General features: G+C 40.6%; 1 protein-coding gene across 1 annotated transcript in view; it reads left to right on the top strand.

The window, feature by feature from the left end:
- Window positions 1-7106: 7106 nt before the first annotated feature.
- The window catches only part of LOC307049371 (synaptojanin-2-binding protein), a gene marked incomplete at both ends in the record, with an annotated part of 35302 nt that continues 23689 nt past the window's right edge, over window positions 7107-18719 (top strand). The window contains one exon of the mRNA XM_079698897.1: window positions 7107-7170. Within this exon, the coding sequence (XP_079555023.1) occupies window positions 7107-7170 (64 nt within the window). The remainder of the gene's footprint in view (window positions 7171-18719) is intronic.

Genomic DNA, 18719 nt, shown 5'->3' with positions numbered 1-18719 from the left:
CATATAAAAATATCAAATCACTATGTTGTACACCTGAAACAAATATAATATTGTAAATCAATTATACTTCAATTAAAAATAAATACTAGAAGCTGGGGAAAATAAAAGAATTATTCTGAATATTTTTATTTGAATTGGGCAAATCCAGTTACCCAGGAAGAGGAAAGACTAAAGGAGGTATAGGGGATTAGGAATTCTATTTTCATCATGATAATTTAAGATGCCTGGTGACTGAGGAGCCTCAATATCAGTCCTATGCAGTCTATTTCCAGAGTTCTTTAACGTGAGAGAAATAAACTTCCTTAGCCTATTGCATATAGAATTAAGTGTATATCTCTGTACTGGTGGTTTTTTTTTCATGATCTGTTTCTAGCCTATTTTTTGTGTCATCACCTACCAACCCATTCTGCTTTTTTGCTCATAGATTATGTTCTATTTTCTTTTCCCCAAATGCTCATTATCGTGAGCCAGCCAGGAGGTCTATTCCCATGGCAGGTTGACCCCGGCCAGGGGAAGCCCCTTCCCAAGTTCCCAGCAGCTGCCGGAGCTCATTTTGCTCTGGGGAACTGGGAGGGACTCTTCCTGACAGGCACCAGCCCCCCCACAGCACAAGACTGTTTGGAGCAGAGAAACGTCCAGAGTTATGATCCACATTTGGTGTCACTTGGGGTAAGTCGCACCCCCTTGTTCAGGCTGGGAATTCTCTCCACTCCATTTGGGCTGCTTCCCTTGCAGGAAGTGAGCCACTTTAGGTCCATTCACTTTTGAGAGCTGGGCCACTCTGTTTGTAGGCCTCAATCTGTGAGTGGAAGTGGAATTTTAGACTACACCTCCTCTGATTTTCTGTCTGTGTGACTGTAGCTTATTTGTTGTTTGTGTGTGTCATTTTGGGGTGAGCCACTCTGGTTTGTGCTTTTGTTTGTGGGACCATGTTTGTTATTTGTTATGTTGTATGTGTGTGAATCAGTACTTGTATTGGCTAGTTGAGACATCTTTGGTGAATAATGTAGCTCACAAGTGACCACACCAGGTATCCTTCCCTATTGTATTGGGTTTCACCTGTGTTGGAACATTGGTTGGGATTTGCCCTTTGCAATGGGTGGGAATCTCCTTTTGGGTGCTAGGGAACTGTGATCCTGAGAGACCATTTTGCATTGCATTTGTTTGTTTGATATATAATAACACCTGCCATGATAATCAGCTCTATTCCATCTTATAGAGCTTATACCCCTAGGGTGTAAGAAAGAAGATTTTTTTACCACTGTGTGGCCACTATGTTCTTTAGACTCTGGAGAAAATTTGGTTTAGGTGAAACCCTTTTGAAATTCCAAAATTGGTTCTTTTTGCGTATGTAGTTAGAGAAAGCTGGCTTGATGAAATACTTTTTTTTTCAGAATTCTGACCCTGAGAAAATAAAAATATTTCTAGGAGAAAGCTTGGAGTTAACTAAGTAAATTTAACTTATTCCAACTGTTTTTTGGTGGTTTTTTCTTTTTTGGTTTTGCGTTTGCCAGATCAGTTGCCATGACACATGCGGTAATGATTCCCTATCTTTCCATTTGCATGTTGTTTGTTGTTAAAAAGAGGGAACTTTGCTTGAAAAAGTTGAGGAAATTGTTGAACTTCACCCTTTTGTGTTTGTCCTGCAGGAATTAGATTTTGTTCCTTGTGTGTATGTTTGCATTTGTCTTGTGTGTAAGTGTGCTGGCTATGGGAAACTCAAATTTGTTTCCTGAATGCAGCCCCTTGAGATGCATTCTCCAGAACTGGACCACTTTCAAGTTAACTTGTAAGTGAGCTCTATTTTTTTCTTTTTTTGCGGTACACGGGCCTCTCACTGTCGTGGCCTCTCCCGTTGCGGAGCACAGGCTCCGGACGTGCAGGCTCAGCGGCCATGGCTCACGGGCCTAGCCGCTCTGCGGCATGTGGGATCCTCCCAGACCGGGGCATGAACCCGTGTCCCCTGCATCGGCAGGCGGACTCTCAACCACTGCGCCACCAGGGAAGCCCCCTAAGTGAGCTCTATTTAATTGACTCAAAAGTAAGTGCTTACAAATGAAATACTTCTTAATATTTAGAAAGTTGGCCAAAATGAATTTCAGGTCCTCATGATCTGGGAAATGTTCAGTACTGAATTGATATCTGGCACTGAAGCTAGCTTAAGCTTGTTGGTTTGTTAAGTATAATACTTCTGTTGTACCTAGGTTATTTAGAGATCAAATAAGACCTTATATCTGTTGCAAATTTCTCAGCAAGAAAAATAACTTGATATGATGAAACCTTAAGTCTATCTAAAATAGCCTCTCCAGACTGGTAACTTGAAACTGAACTAAGTTAAATGGCAAGAATTCATTGACCATCTAGGTCATTTCAAATAGGATAAAATATTGGAACACTGGTTGCTGGGCAAATCTAAGTTTACCTACCTTTGCCTTCTTAGGAGAGGAAAACCAAAGCGTAAGTTTCCAATCAGAAAATGCTGGTATGACAAACAGGTCACAATTACTTTCCTCTTGGTTTTCACTAAAAATTAAGGTACTTAAGAGTTGAGGATTCTAATCTAAATATGTAATTAAAGCTACTAAAATAATTTTTAAAAACATTTCAGTTTACAGTAGGAAATTAGGATATATGTTTTGAGTAAAAAAGGACTTTTATGCATGGTCAGACTGAGATTAGATTAAACTTAGGTAAATGGATTTTGTTATCAATATTAAAAGTAAGCTGGTACAAGACTAGATTTGGTTCATCTCTGCTAAGACAACAAGTTTACCTAGAATGCTGCTTTTGATAACAGGTTATATGAACTTCCTTTAAGTGATCTGTATTTGCTTTTAAGTTCTCTTCTCACTTTGGATAAGAAACAAGTATTGTCTTACAGTGACTGATGATCTTATTTGACCAAGTGTTTTGAAACTTTTTGGCAAACTTCCCAAATATCAAATTTTAATTAAAGTTCTTTTGACCTCCAGCTAACTTTGGGATTTGTTAGGGGGCCCCTAAGGCATCTCAAGGAGGAATATTTAACTAGTATTTTTTGTTACATTGAATTACATGGGAAGCATTGTCAAAGGAGTGATAAGCCTTCCTTTATTATACTGTACAGATAAATGTTACTACTATAGATATTCTAGAAATTATATAAAGTTTCTGAAATGTAGATATGTCCTGGTATAATCTATCAGCCATAACTCTGGTTATATCATAGCAAATTGATTAAGTTTTGTCAACACATTGTGATCAGATCTTTAACCTTGCCTTTTTTTTTTTTTTTTTTTTACTGTACGCGGGCCTCTCACTGTTGTGGCCCCTCCTGTTGCAGAGCACAGGCTCCGTATGCGCAGGCTCAGCGGCCATGGCTCACGGGCCCAGCCGCTCCGCAACATGTGGGATCTTCCCGGACCAGGGCACGAACCCGTTTCCCCTGCATCGGCAGGCGGACTCTCAACCACTGCGCCACCAGGGAAGCCCAAACCTTGCCTTTTTAAGTCTTTAATAGACAGTTAAGCTGATGCTTTGCAAAAGTGCTTCATCTTCAAGAAGATTCATAGGGAGGACTTTTTTGATAAGTGCAGGTCTCTAATAAATTTCAGATTATACCTCTGAACTGGGTAAGAAATTTAAAATCCTAATGGAAGACCTGATGGCTTCATAAAAAGATAACAAAAGGATTGGTTACTGAGTAAACTGGTGTATATGGTTATAATGGTTATGCGTTTTGTCTGGAATATTACTGATTTTGATCTGTGTTCTCCAGATATAGGGAAGCCCTTCCCCTCAAGTTACTCATGACTTAAAGCAATTTGGTAAATTATACTTCTGTGAGTCTGGCTACATGGCAACAAGTCTCCCCCAGCATGCCAAGTCCATACTGGTTTTCAGGCTTATTCTCCTTAATTCCTCAGGGAATGAGATCTTTCTTATACAAGACTTGGATCCAGGACTTGGAACTTGGGATTATTTCCAACTCGGTATCCATGCCCCAAATCAAGGTAGGACTGTGTCCCATTTTAGCAGGAAGTAGCTAGAGCGGTCATCACCCCATTCCCTGAAAGACTTGGGGAAGGATGAAACAGAATTGGAGGTTGAAACCAAGTCCCCCTAAAACCGAGTTCCTCTGCCAAGTTCATGATTAACCACTCTATCCAAAACATACCTACATGTTCTCCTCAAGATTGAGGAATATCAAAGAAAAGGGGGGAATTGTAATAGAGTGGGGCGTGCAGCCATTGGCAGGCGGCACTTACCACCAGGCAACCATTACTGCAAGACCACTAGCACGGTGGTTAGGGGGCCCATTATGCCAACCCTTGGGTGAGTGATGGTCACCAGGCAGAGAGTGAGGTAAGAGGCGGATCCTGGCCTTCTCCCCCGGGCCCTACAGCTCACCTGGCCTCAGGCTGGCAGGTGAGCTGGGAGGCCCAGGGAACAGGCAGGGGACTGCGTCCTGCAGGGCTCCATAGGCCTCACCAGGTTACCCACTGGCCGGTCCCAGGCCTTGAGGTGGTGATGAACCTCTCCCCCATCCCCACCTCTGCGTCCTAATGGCAGTGGCAGTCTGCATGGGTTGCGGTCCATTGGACCTGGCTCCCTACGCCCCATTTAGGCAGCCTGAGGCACCTGAGGACCAATTGGGTCCTGGGCACCTGGCTCCCTCAGTGATGATGGCTGGGCAGGGACTGGGGACCTGGCCCTGAGGGCACTGCCAGCTGAGATCTGCCTATTTAGGTGGGCCTGGGTACTGGCGAGAGGACCCAGAGTGGGTGCTGGACGAACGCTCCTGGGCAGGGTAACTGGCCCGTGCAGGGACCCCCTCCTCTTAGCCAGGACCTGGACCTCGGAGGGTGAAAGGTGAAAGTTATGCCTTGGGACCTTGCCCTTTCTTGTCAGAACAGAGAATAACGTTTGGTAGAGATTTACAGGAACACCATCACCTGACCATGACCTGATCTCAAGAACAAAGGATCTGACACCAAGAAGTTTGCGACAACTAACCACGCCCCTCCCTCACCTTTCCTATAAAGGGGCTTTGCTGAAAGCTTTCAAGGAGTTTGGGGGTTTTAAGGCATGATCCACCCGTCTCCTTTCATGGCCCTGCAATAAACCATTCTCTGTTCCAAACTCCGACGTTTTGGTATTGTTTGGCCTCACTGTGCGTCATCAGGCACATGCACTTGTATTCAGTAACACCGTGACTACCCTGATTCCATAGCTTTTCTCAATTGTTTTCTCTTAGTGGAAACTCTGTTCCTCTGTTATCTGCCTTCCTACATATTAAAGTTTCCTCATTCTTAAAAACTATACTTACATTAAGATATAAAGACAATTTACATGCTTTATCTGTCACTCCACTTATTACCAGCACTTCCTAAACTTATTTGGTGACCTTTTTTCTTTTACTGCTCTTTGTGTTTCTTTTGAAACTGAGGGCTCAGGTGAAAAGGGCAATCTTCCCAGGTACAGATTAGTGACTCCCCCACCCCCACATAGTCTACAAGAAACTTTTATTTTTCTTCAAAATTTCTTCATTAATGAGTTTCTTGATTTTCTTTTCCCATTTCTATCTGATGTCTTCTCTCTTGGCATTCCAATATCACCTACTTACTTTTTTTTTCACTTATCATACTTTGTTTTTCATTATGATCACTTTATTCACTCATTCAACTAACACGTGTTGAGGAGGGCTGGAAGTTGAGGATGGCATGAATCTGAGTTTGAAGTTGAGAAGTCATTTTTAAAATTTTCATCTCATTTACTCATTTCAAAAACATTTTAAAGATCTATTATCATGCCCTTTTTAAGATGGGGAAACACAGTTGGGAGATATTAGGTTACCCGATCAAAGCCAGACAACTGGAAGATGGAGCTGAAACTTGAGATCAGGTCTTCTAACATCACCTCCTGTGTTCTTTCCACTATTCCATATTAACTTCTCTCAGGATTGGCAAATAAGAGGACTTCCTGCTGAATCTGCCTCTTTCTTGTTCTGTTTGATAAACACAGTAGCTTCTGGTTTGAGAAATCACCTGGAGTCAGACCACAGGGATTGATGGAAGAGTGAAAAGTTCAATTCCAATTAAGGCATTCCAATTCAGATTAAATAATCAAACCAGAAGCTACTGTGTTTACCAGTCTTACTGCAGGGACTTAAAAGAAAAAAAGATTGAATTTTCCCTGTTTTCTCTGTTACCAAAAGGAAGAGACCTTTACCCCTCTCCCCTTTCATAGAGAATTTTCTTGAACAAATTTGTAATTATAAATCCTTCCTATGTCTCTTTTATATGTATATAGGTCTTTTTAAAAGCTAAACAAGCCTCTTACCAGGTACAACTCAGTAAAGTTTTTCTTAAGGTCCTGGGAGCCAACCCTTTGAAATCTAAATATCCAGGAAGATAGTGCCCCATATCCTCGCACCATAGAAGTTAGCCTAGGCTCGTTGCTCCAAGCTAAAAGTACCTTCTTGTCACAGAAATAGAAAAGTTTTCTTTTTCCCTTCGATAATGGCAATCAACGAACACAAATGGCTACCCCAAGCGTGACCTACCAAAGAAGGTACAGCAACCGGTGTGGTTACGTAGTACTCTTACATGAGAACATGCACGTAATGGATTGTATCGGCTTGTCTATAAAAAAGGGTGAGATTTCTTTCTTTGCAATCGCCTGTGACACCCATCCCAGTCTGGTTCAGGGCTTACTGAATAATATAATTTTTTTCTACATTCGGTGAGATTTTCTGAGATGGCAGGAGATCTTAGTTTTTATTTTTCCTTGACAATATCAATTCATTTATGTCTCTTACCCTCCCTGTCCCTACCTGCTCCCACCACCACCACCACCACTCAGCCCCGAATAGTAAATCAGGATAGAAATGCGCTCCTTACTCACCTCACAGTTTGCTTTGACCACCAGCTGAGAACGCTTCAGGGCGGCAGCCAGAACCACGACTCCCAGCATTCCTGGCGCTCGCCGCTCTCCTGGCTTCCTCTTCCGGTTCGGGGGCTACTGAAACCGAAAGTGCAGTGCTGTGGCTGTCGCCGGGGTGATTTTCACCTTCGCCTCCGCTAGCCCTCGCTGACCCAGGTTGGGAAGCCAGACAAGAGTAAAATATGAACGGAAGAGTGGATTACTTGGTTACTGAGGAGGAGATCAATCTCACTAGAGGACCCTCAGGTATGTGTAGAAATGATCATCGCTGGGAGTAGGGTACTTGAGGCTGTAATTGCAGAGCGGACACCTCTTCTGCAGAGCCAGATTCTTTTGGCCTCGGAGAAGGCAGGCCCCAACCGAGATATTTCCTGCAACGCTTGTGAGCACATAGAAGGCTATATTGGCATCCAGCGTTAGCCTGAGACGGATGTGAGGAGTCCACCTCATTTTGCAGTCGGGTTACCACATGTATTTATAGTCAGGAAGAGTTTCTTTCTGCTAATGGTACTAGAAAATCCTGGGGGAAAGCCTGCTTTTTAGCCAGCACCAGTGAACACCGCACCCTTTCTTCCGTTTGCCTGCTCTATCCCTGTTTCTATGAGAGACAGTTTAATAAAAATGGGATCATAAACGGTGTGTACTGTAAATGCATAGCCGTTTTCTTGGTGCTAGTATCCCTCCCTCCCTCCCTTCATTTCTGGGAAATTCATTTAGACGGTCAACTGGAATGTTAAACCAGAAAGAGACCTTAGAGATCTACTACAGATGTTCCCAAAGCTGGTTTCGCCTCAAAATTATCCAAGGTTTTTTGGTTTATCTTTTTTTATTTAAAAGGTTAATTCCTAGGACCCACCTCTGTGAATTTGGATTCAATGCAGGTGTTTCTTTGGTCCTTTTCATCCCTTCCTTCCTTCCAACAAGCCCATCACGTGATTCCGATACTACCAAATCCTCACTTTCACCTACAGTGCTCTTATCTCCTGACGCACTTCACTCCACTAGGCTCTTAATAGTACTACGTGCTGCCCACTTTGGCTTTTGTTGCCTTTCCTTTACAGCTGTCTAGTGTATCAGTTAAGAGCTTTAGCTTTGGGCTTATGTAGGTCCAAAAACGGCATCTAACCTCTTACTAGTTCTTTGATATTTATTAACTAACTTTACTGATGTAAGACTTAATTTCTCATATGTAAAATGTGCATGATAATAGAGTACGCTTCCTATGGTTATGAGAATGAAATCAGTTAATCTATGTAAAATATTTAGAACATTGTGTGCTAAGCACTGTGTGTTCACTACTATTGTTGTTTTTATTGTTAGTAGATAAATGGTTAGGTTAACACAGTAAATCCTGCTAAATACTGTTATTTCAAGAGTCTCCAACAGCTCATCAAGTACCATGAACTCTATCGGAAATAATTTTTTAAGTCTTTCACTCCTTTCTGTTTCCATCGTCACTACTTCGACCAGTCCATCTTTTCCCATCTGGAATTTTGCAGTAGCTTGACCACCACTCATAGATTATTTTTCATAAAATATGGCTTTCTGAATCATCCATGCTTTGTCTTCTTTCTTGTTATAAAAAAAATTGGAAATCAGCTTTACTTATGAGAGTGTAATTTATCGTTAATCTGCATGGTTTAATGTCATGCTTCCTACGATCTCCTAAACTTTTGTCAAAGGCTCATTCAGTGTGCCCAAGTCTCTTAGGTACATTTTACTTATTTTATGTAAATTTCTCCTTCTCTCCCTGTTAATGGTCATTGACTTTTGAGGCTAACATGGAAAATTATTGTTAAACCAAAATCTGTTTTTCTGTACTTTTCATCCATTGGTACTTGTTCTTCTCCTAGAGCCAACTGAAACCATGGTAGTTCATTTTCTGATTGCCTTGCAAGTATTTAAAGGCATCTCGTTGTTCTCCTGTTTTGTCTCTTCCTTCTACAGCCTAAATATCCCTAGTTGTTACATTAGCTCTCTTGTGATGTGATTTGAAGTTTGATTCTTGTCTCATGCTGAAGAGTTTAACGTATTTTTTTTTTTTTTTTTTTTTTTTTGCGGTACGCGGGCCTCTCACTGTTGTGGCCTCTCCCGTTGCGGAGCACAGGCTCCGGACGCGCAGGCTCAGCGGCCATGGCTCACGGGCCCAGCCGCTCCACGGCATGTGGGATCTTCCCGGACCGGGGCACGAACCCGTGTCCCCTGCATCGGCAGGCGGACTCTCAACCACTGCGCCACCAGGGAAGCCCCGAGTTTAACGTATTTTGACGTGGTCCTTTTGCTGCAGTATCCACAGTATTGTCAGGATCTCCTGACTGGAGCAGAGCAGACCTCTGATATTCTCTTGCATATTCCAGCCACTAAATAGTTTTAAAGTTTAGTGTACTATCACTTCACCTTTTTTGGTACTTACATAACAGCGTTGATTAATGTTCAGCTCACTATTCACTGAAATTTCCGATCCTATTGATCTTGCAGACCTGAAGTTGCTAGTGTTACCATTTTTCTGCATTATTGGAGTTAGGACAAACGTCAAAGGACTGATGAAGAATAATTGTCTATGCTAATCTATCTCACCTCAGAGTTGTTTAATTTCTGTTTTGTATGTGCATTTATTCAAAGATGAATGAATTTATTCACCTAGTGACTTTTAATTTTTTCTAAGCATTTTCATGTTTTACTCATATAAGTTGATAAACTTAAAAGTTTAGATGAGTAGAGCCACAAACTTGGATAAAAACAGTCATTGAAGTTTAATGGGTTCATTTAACACGGTTCCAAGTTTCTGTTTATCACCTCCCAAAGCTAGTGACCTGCTATGTGGTATTCCTAAGAAGTCTCACAGTCTAACTCCACTTTTCCTCACTGTGCCATCATGAAGATACATAGGGAAGTAGTCAGTTATCACCACTAGAAGCTTCCAGTAATTTTGGTAGTCCCATAGCGTTCTTTCTTTTTATAGAAGAAATATGAAAAGCCTATAGTTCCAAGTATGCATTTCTGTTTGTAGGCAGCATTGTCACTCTTTGTTTCAGTACAGCGTCCTTTGTAGGGACCTGATAGTTTAATCAGGTAACTGCAGAAATGTATATACTTTTGCCTTTTTGTGTCAGTGTTCTGTCAGGGGCAAGAGTCTTGGGTAATTCCAGTGTTTGGGCCCATTTTGCAAGGCAAATGAACCTATTCTGTCTGATCTTGCTTACTGCAACGGAAATAAAATCTCGGGGAAATTATGACAATGAAGTGAGTATCTGGTGAGGCAAAAGGAAGCTTGGTACGTAGCTTGGCATCTATCCTATGCCTACTTCCTCAGCCATGTAAGGAGAGGCTTAGGCTGGACGACTTTGTAAGTTTCTTCCACTTCCAAGAGTTCATGATTCTTTGGCCCAATCCATGTGTGGTTTTATGGTTCCTGCCATTTTGAACCAACAGTAGGTGGTCTGAAGAATCAATCACAGTCTCAAATGAAATGCCCTCAAGGGTTTGAAGAGTTTACTTTTTATCCTATGGAACACTCTTTTTTCTATGGGCATCCAGCTTGATTATAGTCTCGAAGCCTCCCACTTTTATCAAATTGAGAGTTCTTAATGTTGGAAAGACTCAGTTACTCTAAGGAGTATGACAAGAATCTAATTTAGGGCTTCCCTGGTGACGCAGTGGTTGAGAATCTGCCTGCCGATGCAGGGAACACGGGTTCGTGCCCCGGTCCGGGAAGATCCCACATGCCGCGGAGCGGCTGGGCCCGTGAGCCATGGCCGCTGAGCCTGCGCGTCCGGAGCCTGTGCGCCGCAACGGGAGAGGCCACAACAGTGAGAGGCCCGCGTACTGCAAAAAAAAAAAAAAAAAAAAAAATCTAATTTAGCTTTTTTTCACTGTAATAGGTACATATTGGCCATAAAGACAACCCTACTTCATGTTGGATATTAGGATTCCTTGTTCAGGACTGAGTTATCAGTGAGTTTCAGCAAGTTGCTCCCGATTACCACCTTTAAAGAGAGAACAGAATCTCTATTTTTCTACTTTCTTTAAAGGAGTTGCAGAGGGTAATGGGTTGGTACAATGTTTTAATAATGAATAATTAAGGAAGTATTCTCTTTCTGGCAGTGTGCTAGTTACTTTATATATATATATATATATAATTTTTTTTTCTTCACAACCACTGTGAATGGTGATTAATCCACATTATTAATTGAGGAAATTGTCTCTCAGAGAGGTTAAGGATTTGCCCAAGTTCTAAAGCCAGTAAGTTTCAAAAGCCATGAATTTAACCCAGATCTGTTGATTATAGTGTTCCATATACTACCTCCCAGTATAGTAGCTATGTCTAAGGAGTTGGCTCCCAGCCTTTCTCCTGACCTTTATTTTGTTATATCATGCCTTATTTCCAGAATGATTTGAGGCATCTTATGACTAACACAATCCACAGTGGAAAGTTTTTATAGTTTGCTATTGACAGAGCTGACAGCCTATCAAGGTGAGAACCTAAAAACAGGAAACCTCATTAAGTCCAAGCATTTAAGCCTCTACAGACCTGCCATGTGCTTTGTGTTTAACCCTGAGACTGTTGCTAACAGTTTTCTGACCCTTCATATGCCAAATAGATCTGAGAATAAAGTGCTGTATCCTTGCCCTATTTTCTCTTGATTATGTGAAGTCTGGCCCTCATTGAATTTATGTTCCAGTGGAGATACGACATTCACATGTAAAAAGTTAAATCTCAGTGCAGAGGTGCAGATGGTTAAGGACTATGATGAGCATGGATGTAACAGGAGGACAAAGGAAGTGTGTAGGGAGGTATGTTCATCTAACCCTGTGCTAGAAAAGGTGAAAGAATGGAGGCATTGGTGGGGGCCAGAATGATCAATTACAAGAAGGTGGAACTTATGTTGCTCTTATAGACAAGCTTTAGGCTAGTGCCACAACCAGGGATGGCCTAAGAAGAAATAGAGAAAAGAAAATAAGTAAGCATATTCTGAGAACAGTGAATAAACCAGCCTGGATAGAAGGAAGGGTTCATTTAGGAAAGTTAAGGGAGAAGAGGTTGCTAAGATAGGTAGAGACTGGATTCTGAAAAGTTCTCAATGCTGGTGTGGAAACTTAACCTTTCTCTAAGATTCCATCTTGATTCCTTCCCCTTCCTATTCATTGATTCCTATTCATTCATTGATTAGGATTCAATTCAAGAGTCACCTCCTCCAGGAGGCTTTCTTTACCCAGGCTAGATGCCCCCTTATTATGAATCTCAGACACCATTTATTGTCTGTCATGTATTGCCAAACTAAGCACTTTGTCTTATCTACTCCCAACAAGGAATAAATGGTTATTATCCCATTTTGCAAAGGAGAAAACCTTGACTCTCATCACACAGCTCTTTAAGTGGCAGAGTTAAGAATTGGATCCAGTGCAGACCTACTAGAGAATGGACTTGAGGACATGGGGAGGGGGAAGGGTAAGCTGGGACAAAGTGAGAGAGTGGCATGGATATATATACACTACCAAACGTAAAACCGATAGCTAGTGGGAAGCAGGCGCATAGCACAGGGAGATCAGCTTCGTGATTTGTGACCACCTAGAGGGGTGGGATAGGGAGGGTGGGAGGGAGGGAGATGCAAGAGGGAGGGGATATGGGGATATATGTATATGTATAGCTGATTCACTTTGTTATAAAGCAGAAACTAACACACCATTGTAAAGCAATTATACGCCAATAAAGATGTTAAAAAAAAAAAAAAGAATTGGATCCAGGTCTATGTGACTTAAAAATCGAGGCTCTGAAAGATCCTAGAAAGATGACAGAGTCCTGTGGGAACACAGAGAGAAAAAATCCAGGCTCTGAAAGATCCTAGAAAGATCAGAGAGTCCTGTGGAAACACAGAGAGAAAAAAATAGTGTTATTTCTATGTTTGCTTCCTTACTTGTATCTCCTCTTCCCTCTACTTCAGTCTGAGCTCTTCTGATTAAAAGGATATATATTTCGTCTCTTGTTTTCCTAATGCCTTGCCTGGTACATGACACAAAGTGGTCAGTAAATGTTCATGAAATGACTAGGCAAATTGATGAATATCAGAAAAGTATAATAGGATGTTGTTATATAAAGATAACCAGGAACATGGTCTGTTTCAGCTTTCAAAAAGTCATAAACAAGGTTCTCCACTAAATACAATTTAAGAGAGAAGAATCAGTTTGGTCATAATGTGATATAATGGTAGGAAACTGACTAACATTCTAGAAACAAGGAGATGGAATAAATGGAAAAACACAGAGAGTGAGAAAAGTATATGACACAAAGAATGTGTCTCTAAAGACTGCTTCAAGGATCAATCTTACTAAGAATTTTTTCAAGATAGAAGTAGAAAGGCAAGCTGATAGATGCTCAACTATAGAAACATTTTGTAAAGCCATGTGACTAGGCAACAAAGTAGCCAATGGTTGTATTTGAGTAAATGCAAAATTATTTATTGAGGAAAACTATCTATACTTGATTGATTGAATCAGAACAAACTTGGTTTCAGGAGGCTCAGAAATAAAGGGAAGCTGTTTTTAAAAATATTCATTTGGTGTTTACTATGTACACTATGATTAGGAATCATTGATACTAGGATAAAGGATAAGAAATGATCCCTATTTTTAAGAATTTTGCAGTTCAGTAGGAGGATAGTTATGGTAGGCATGTGCTAACTATCCTCAAGAGGTAGAATATCCAAAGACTTATGGACCTTCATAAGATATGTTCCCAGTAGAGTCAGACTCAGTGGAACATTTCAGACAAAAGACCAAAGGAAATATTCAATGCCTTTAGGAAGTGTCTTAGAAATGAATTAGATAATGTCATTCTCCCCTTGTACAAAACTATGGTGTTTTCATGCCTGTTGCTATGTACGGCTTACCATATATTGGGCAAGAAGCAGCAGAATAAGAGAAAATTGAAAAGAGGGCAACAGATAGGGTATAAATTGTAATATCAGGCAAAAATTAAGAGATCGAAACATTTTGAAAGCAAGGGAACAAGTAGAGACATGATCTAGTAGAGACCGGACATACAAATTCATTGCTTGCAAAAGGGCTTATCCTGGAGTGAGAGAATAAGGATGCTGTCGACTGAAGAAAATGCACAATCTAAATGTTGAGAAAATGCACAAGCTAAATGTTTTATTCAGCATTCTTTCTGAGGACTTCAAGCCCAGAAGACAGCCTCTCAGATACCTCTGAGGGACTGCTCCCAAGAGGTAAGGGAGGAGCCAGAATATATAGGGGTTTTGAGACAAAGGCCAGGTAGTCAGAACATCAAAAGATTACCGTTAATGATAGAAAACCAGATATCTCAGGTTAGGGAATTTAGGGCTTTTCTATGTATGGAAAGATGCAAGTCTGGGCTCATTGAGATCGTTCCTTTGATACACACCTTAGCTATCTAGGGCCAGTATCCTGTTCTTTCCCATCCTGAGTCCCCTCAGGATGCACCATTGGGCGTGTCTGCAGTGGCTCAGGGCTTGGCAGTGGGTCAGCCCCTTTGTCTCCATCCTGAGTTCCCTCAGGGCTCATTGTCAGGGGCAGCTGTAATTTGATGGCTTGATGGCTGCAACATCCTTTGTTTACCAAAATGGCAGGCAACACTTTTCAGTGTTGCCCTTGGTCAACACAGTCCCTCCCCTTGGTCATAAATTCGACCAACGTTTGGGAGACATTTCATGACTGATTTTTGTCCCACAGTGCTAGGAAGGCTCATTCCTAGATCAGGCAAAGATTCTGTTGATATGCCACTCAAGGTGCCAATTTCTGGATTAGGCCCTGTTGATAATTTAAAATTCTCTGGATCCCCCATCTTATTAGTTTATTATGATCCAGGAAATGTTTTCCCTTGTTGCTTCTTCCCGTACCTAGAATTGCACTATTACAATTATTCTGTATAGAGTTATATAGGTTTAACTCTCAAGACATCACTAATTTTGTTGGGGGCCTGGGGTAATGCAGGGACAACAATCTTATAAAATAGACAGGATATAAGTAATATGGCTCTAGTAACATTAACAAAGTCATAGTGCAGCAGAGAGACAAAAAGCACAAATAATTTGGAAACGAAGAGAACAAATTAAAATGATAATTAGTATAACTAGTTGTAATCTGGTTGCAATAAACCATCAAGTCCACAGGAGAGCCAGCTGGAGAAGCCAAATTCTGGAGGGATCAGGAATAGGTAGATCAAATGCCTACCTAGATATTTGAAAGAGAAGCTTAGGAGCAATAAAAAGAGGCCCTGATGTACATCCTGGCATGTACTGCCTGAAACATCTTTGGTCGGTATTGACTGAAAAAAAAAAAAAAAAGCACAACCTAAAAGTCGAGAGTTATGTTTTATTTAGTAGACAAAACTGGACTTAAGCCTGGGACGACATAGCCTCTCAGATAGCTCTGAGAGTCTGCTCTGAAGGGGTAAGGGAGGAGCCAGGATACATAGGAGTTTTTGCAACAAAGACCAGGTAGTCAGAACATCAAAAGGTTACTGTTAAGTAAAGAAAACCAGACATCTCAAGTTAAGGAATTTAGTGCTTTTCTGTGTATGGCAAGATGCAAAAGTCTGGGCTCATTGAAATCATTCCTTTGATATGCACCTCAGCTATCTGGGGCCAGTATCCTGTGCTTTCTCACCCTGAGTCTCCTCAAGGTACATCACTGGAGGTGGCTGTGGTGGCTGACTGCTTGATGGCAGGCATGCTGTTTCCATCCTGAGTTTCCTCAGGGCTCACTGTCGCGGGCAGCTATAATGTGATGGCTTGATGGCTGCAACAACCTTTGTTTACAGTGTTGCAGGCAATATTTTTTTCATTCACACAGGCCATATTCTTCGTCGCCTCCATCAGGTGGGGCACCAGGATGGACAGGGACTGACCATGGGCATAATACATTTTTTGTTGCTGTACTGTCTTTCTGTTTCTTTGAGGTTTAAGATTTTCCCTCTTTCTCTCTTTGTCATGTTACTCATAACAACTGACATATTTCATCTTTGGACCAGAGAGTCTCCAGAGAATATAATAGTTTTGGGTGAAAAGATGCCTAGTCATTTAACCTCTTGAATCACTTGTTTCAATCATTCATTCTTTCTTTCTTTCAATCTACACATTTATTGAGCAATGACTGTAGGGCAAGTTTCTGTGCTAGGCACTGTGGATACAAAGAGAACTGAATTTTAATATAATTGCAGTGAGCAGTAAAGCATAGTGATTAAGAGCGAGAATGCTTGTGTTACTAGTGATGTGCCTTGGGCAAGTTACCTCACTTCTATATACTTTGATTTCCTTAGCTATAAAATGGGAGTATTAATAGCACCTATTCAAACTTGTTGTGAGAATTAAATGGGAGTTTTGTTTTGTTTTGTTTTACAGGTACTTTTATAGTGTTGATTCTGTATCAGGCACTCTTCTAAGCAGTTTACCAAAGATAACTCATTTAATTAATTTAATGGTGCCTGTCATTACTGCTGCTGTGTGGAAAATAGATTTCAGAGGAGCAAGAGTTGAGTCATCCAGGAAAGGCAGGGTAACCTATGTCATAGGCATTTTAGGGACATTGGGCTTCCCCTTCTATATTTCCCTCCTTTCCTTTTGTGCCTTCTTTTTCAGGTTATGAAAAAGCCTGCTAGAGGCTCACAGAGACGTTATTAACCTTGCTGCATTTCCCCAGAATTAGAAATGTTAGGAATTCCTGGCTTAGGTGTTACTTCCAATGGCTTTAACAGTCGCTTGCCACCAACTGAGGTTTCCATGTATCCTAGGTACTGTGTGGGCACAGGAGATACAAAAATGAAAAAAAGCCAATCCCCTGTGCATGGATGTTTATAGCAGCTTTATTCATCATTGGAACTATTGATAATTACTGCAATAGTGTAAAGAGTTAATTAAACAAGTAACTTCAGTGAAATGTGTTTCTAGGCAAAAGGAAGAAGACATCGAAAATCTTGGAGACATGGAACAGCTGTGTGTGTAGAAGGGTGAAAAGCAGGGAGGTGGTAATTATTATTTTTTTTAATTAAGACTTTATTTATTTAGAGCAGTTTTTGTTTCACAGCAAAATTGAGAAGATACAGAGATTTCCCATATCCCCCATCCCCACATATGCATAGCCTCCCCCATTATTGACATCCCCCACCAGAGTGGTATGTTTGTTACAATTGATGAACCTACATTGGTTGACACATTGTAAATACCCAAAGTCCATAGGATATTAGGGTTCACTCTTGGTGTTGTACATTCTATGGGAATGTACAAATGTATGTCCATCATTATGGTATCATACAGAGTATTTTCACTACCTTAGATCCTCTGTGCTTCACCTATATATCCCTCTCTTCCCTCCTAACCCTAGTAACCACTGATCTTTGCCTTTTCCAGAGTGTCATATAGTTGAAATCATACAGTATGTAGCCTTTCCAGATTGGCTTTTTTCACTGAGTAATATGCATTTAAGTATCCCCACATCTTTTCATGGCTTGATAGTCCATTTCTTTTTAGTGCTAAATAATATTCCATTCTCTGGATGTACTACACTTTATCCATTCATCTACTGAAGGAGTTTTGGTTCCTTTAAGTTTGGGTAATTATGAATAAAGTTGCTGTAAATATCCATGCATAGGTTTTTGTGTGGACATAAGTTTTTGACTCCATTGGGTAAATACCAAGGATCGCAATTGCTGGATCACATGGTAAGAGTATGTTTAGTTTTGTAAGAAACTGCCAAACTGTCTTCAAAAGTGGCTGTACCATTTTGCATTCCCATCAGCAGTCAGTGAAAGTTCCTGTAACTCCACATCCTCACCAGCATTTGGTGTTATCAGTGTCCTGAATTTTGGCTATTCTGATAGGTGAGTAGTGGTATCCGATTGTTGTTTTCATTTGCATTTCCCTGATGACGTACGATGTGGAGCATCTTTTCATGTGCTTATTTGACATCTGTAGATCTTCTTTGGTGAGGGCAATTATTAAGTTTTGTTGTTACTGTATAGCGTAGAGCAGGGAGGGTCCAAAGCTGGCTAGAAAGGTAGGTTATGAGGATTTTGAGTTTAAACTTCATCTTCTATATCAGCATTTTTCAGTTCTTTTTAACTTTCAACTTTCATTCACATTAACACCTTGAGACTGTGCTTAGAATTAAAAAAAAATCATTTTATCATATTTGCACTGAAAAGATACTGTGTGAGAAGTAGGTACTGTAATCACATTTTTTGCCCAATTATCACCAAATAATTGGTGCTTCAAGTAACTTTAGACTGTCTTTTATTATTGATTAATAATAAGTCAATGATAGTTGCTTAGGATACTTGCATTTTTGCACTTAAGAATTACCAGATTCATTTTTAAATCAATTTTATTGCAGTATGATTGACATGTAATAAAGTGCATTCATTTTAAGTGTAAAGTTCTAAGAAGTTTGGCGAATAATATACATATGTGTAATCATGACTCATCACTTTAGAAAATTCTCTGTGTGTTCCTGCAGTGGGCCCTTTCACCCCATCCTCTAGGCAACCACTGATCTGATTTCTATCACTGTAGATGAGTTTTGCCTAATATAGAACATCATAGAAATGGTATCATATAGAGTGTATTTAGGCTTCTTTCACTCATCTATGCATTTATTTGTTATTACTGAGTAGTATTTCATTGTGTAAATATACCACAATATACCACATTATGATTATCCATTTACCTATTAATGGACTTTTGGGTTTCTGGGTTTTGATTATTAAAAATAAATCTGCTGTGAGTATTCATATGCAACTCTTTTTGTAAATACGTGTTTTA

The sequence above is a fragment of the Hyperoodon ampullatus genome (genome assembly GCF_949752795.1).
Source record: "Hyperoodon ampullatus genome assembly, chromosome: 3".
NCBI classification, from domain to species: Eukaryota; Metazoa; Chordata; class Mammalia; order Artiodactyla; family Ziphiidae; genus Hyperoodon; species Hyperoodon ampullatus.
This window is presented reverse-complemented; position numbering and strand designations above follow the sequence as displayed.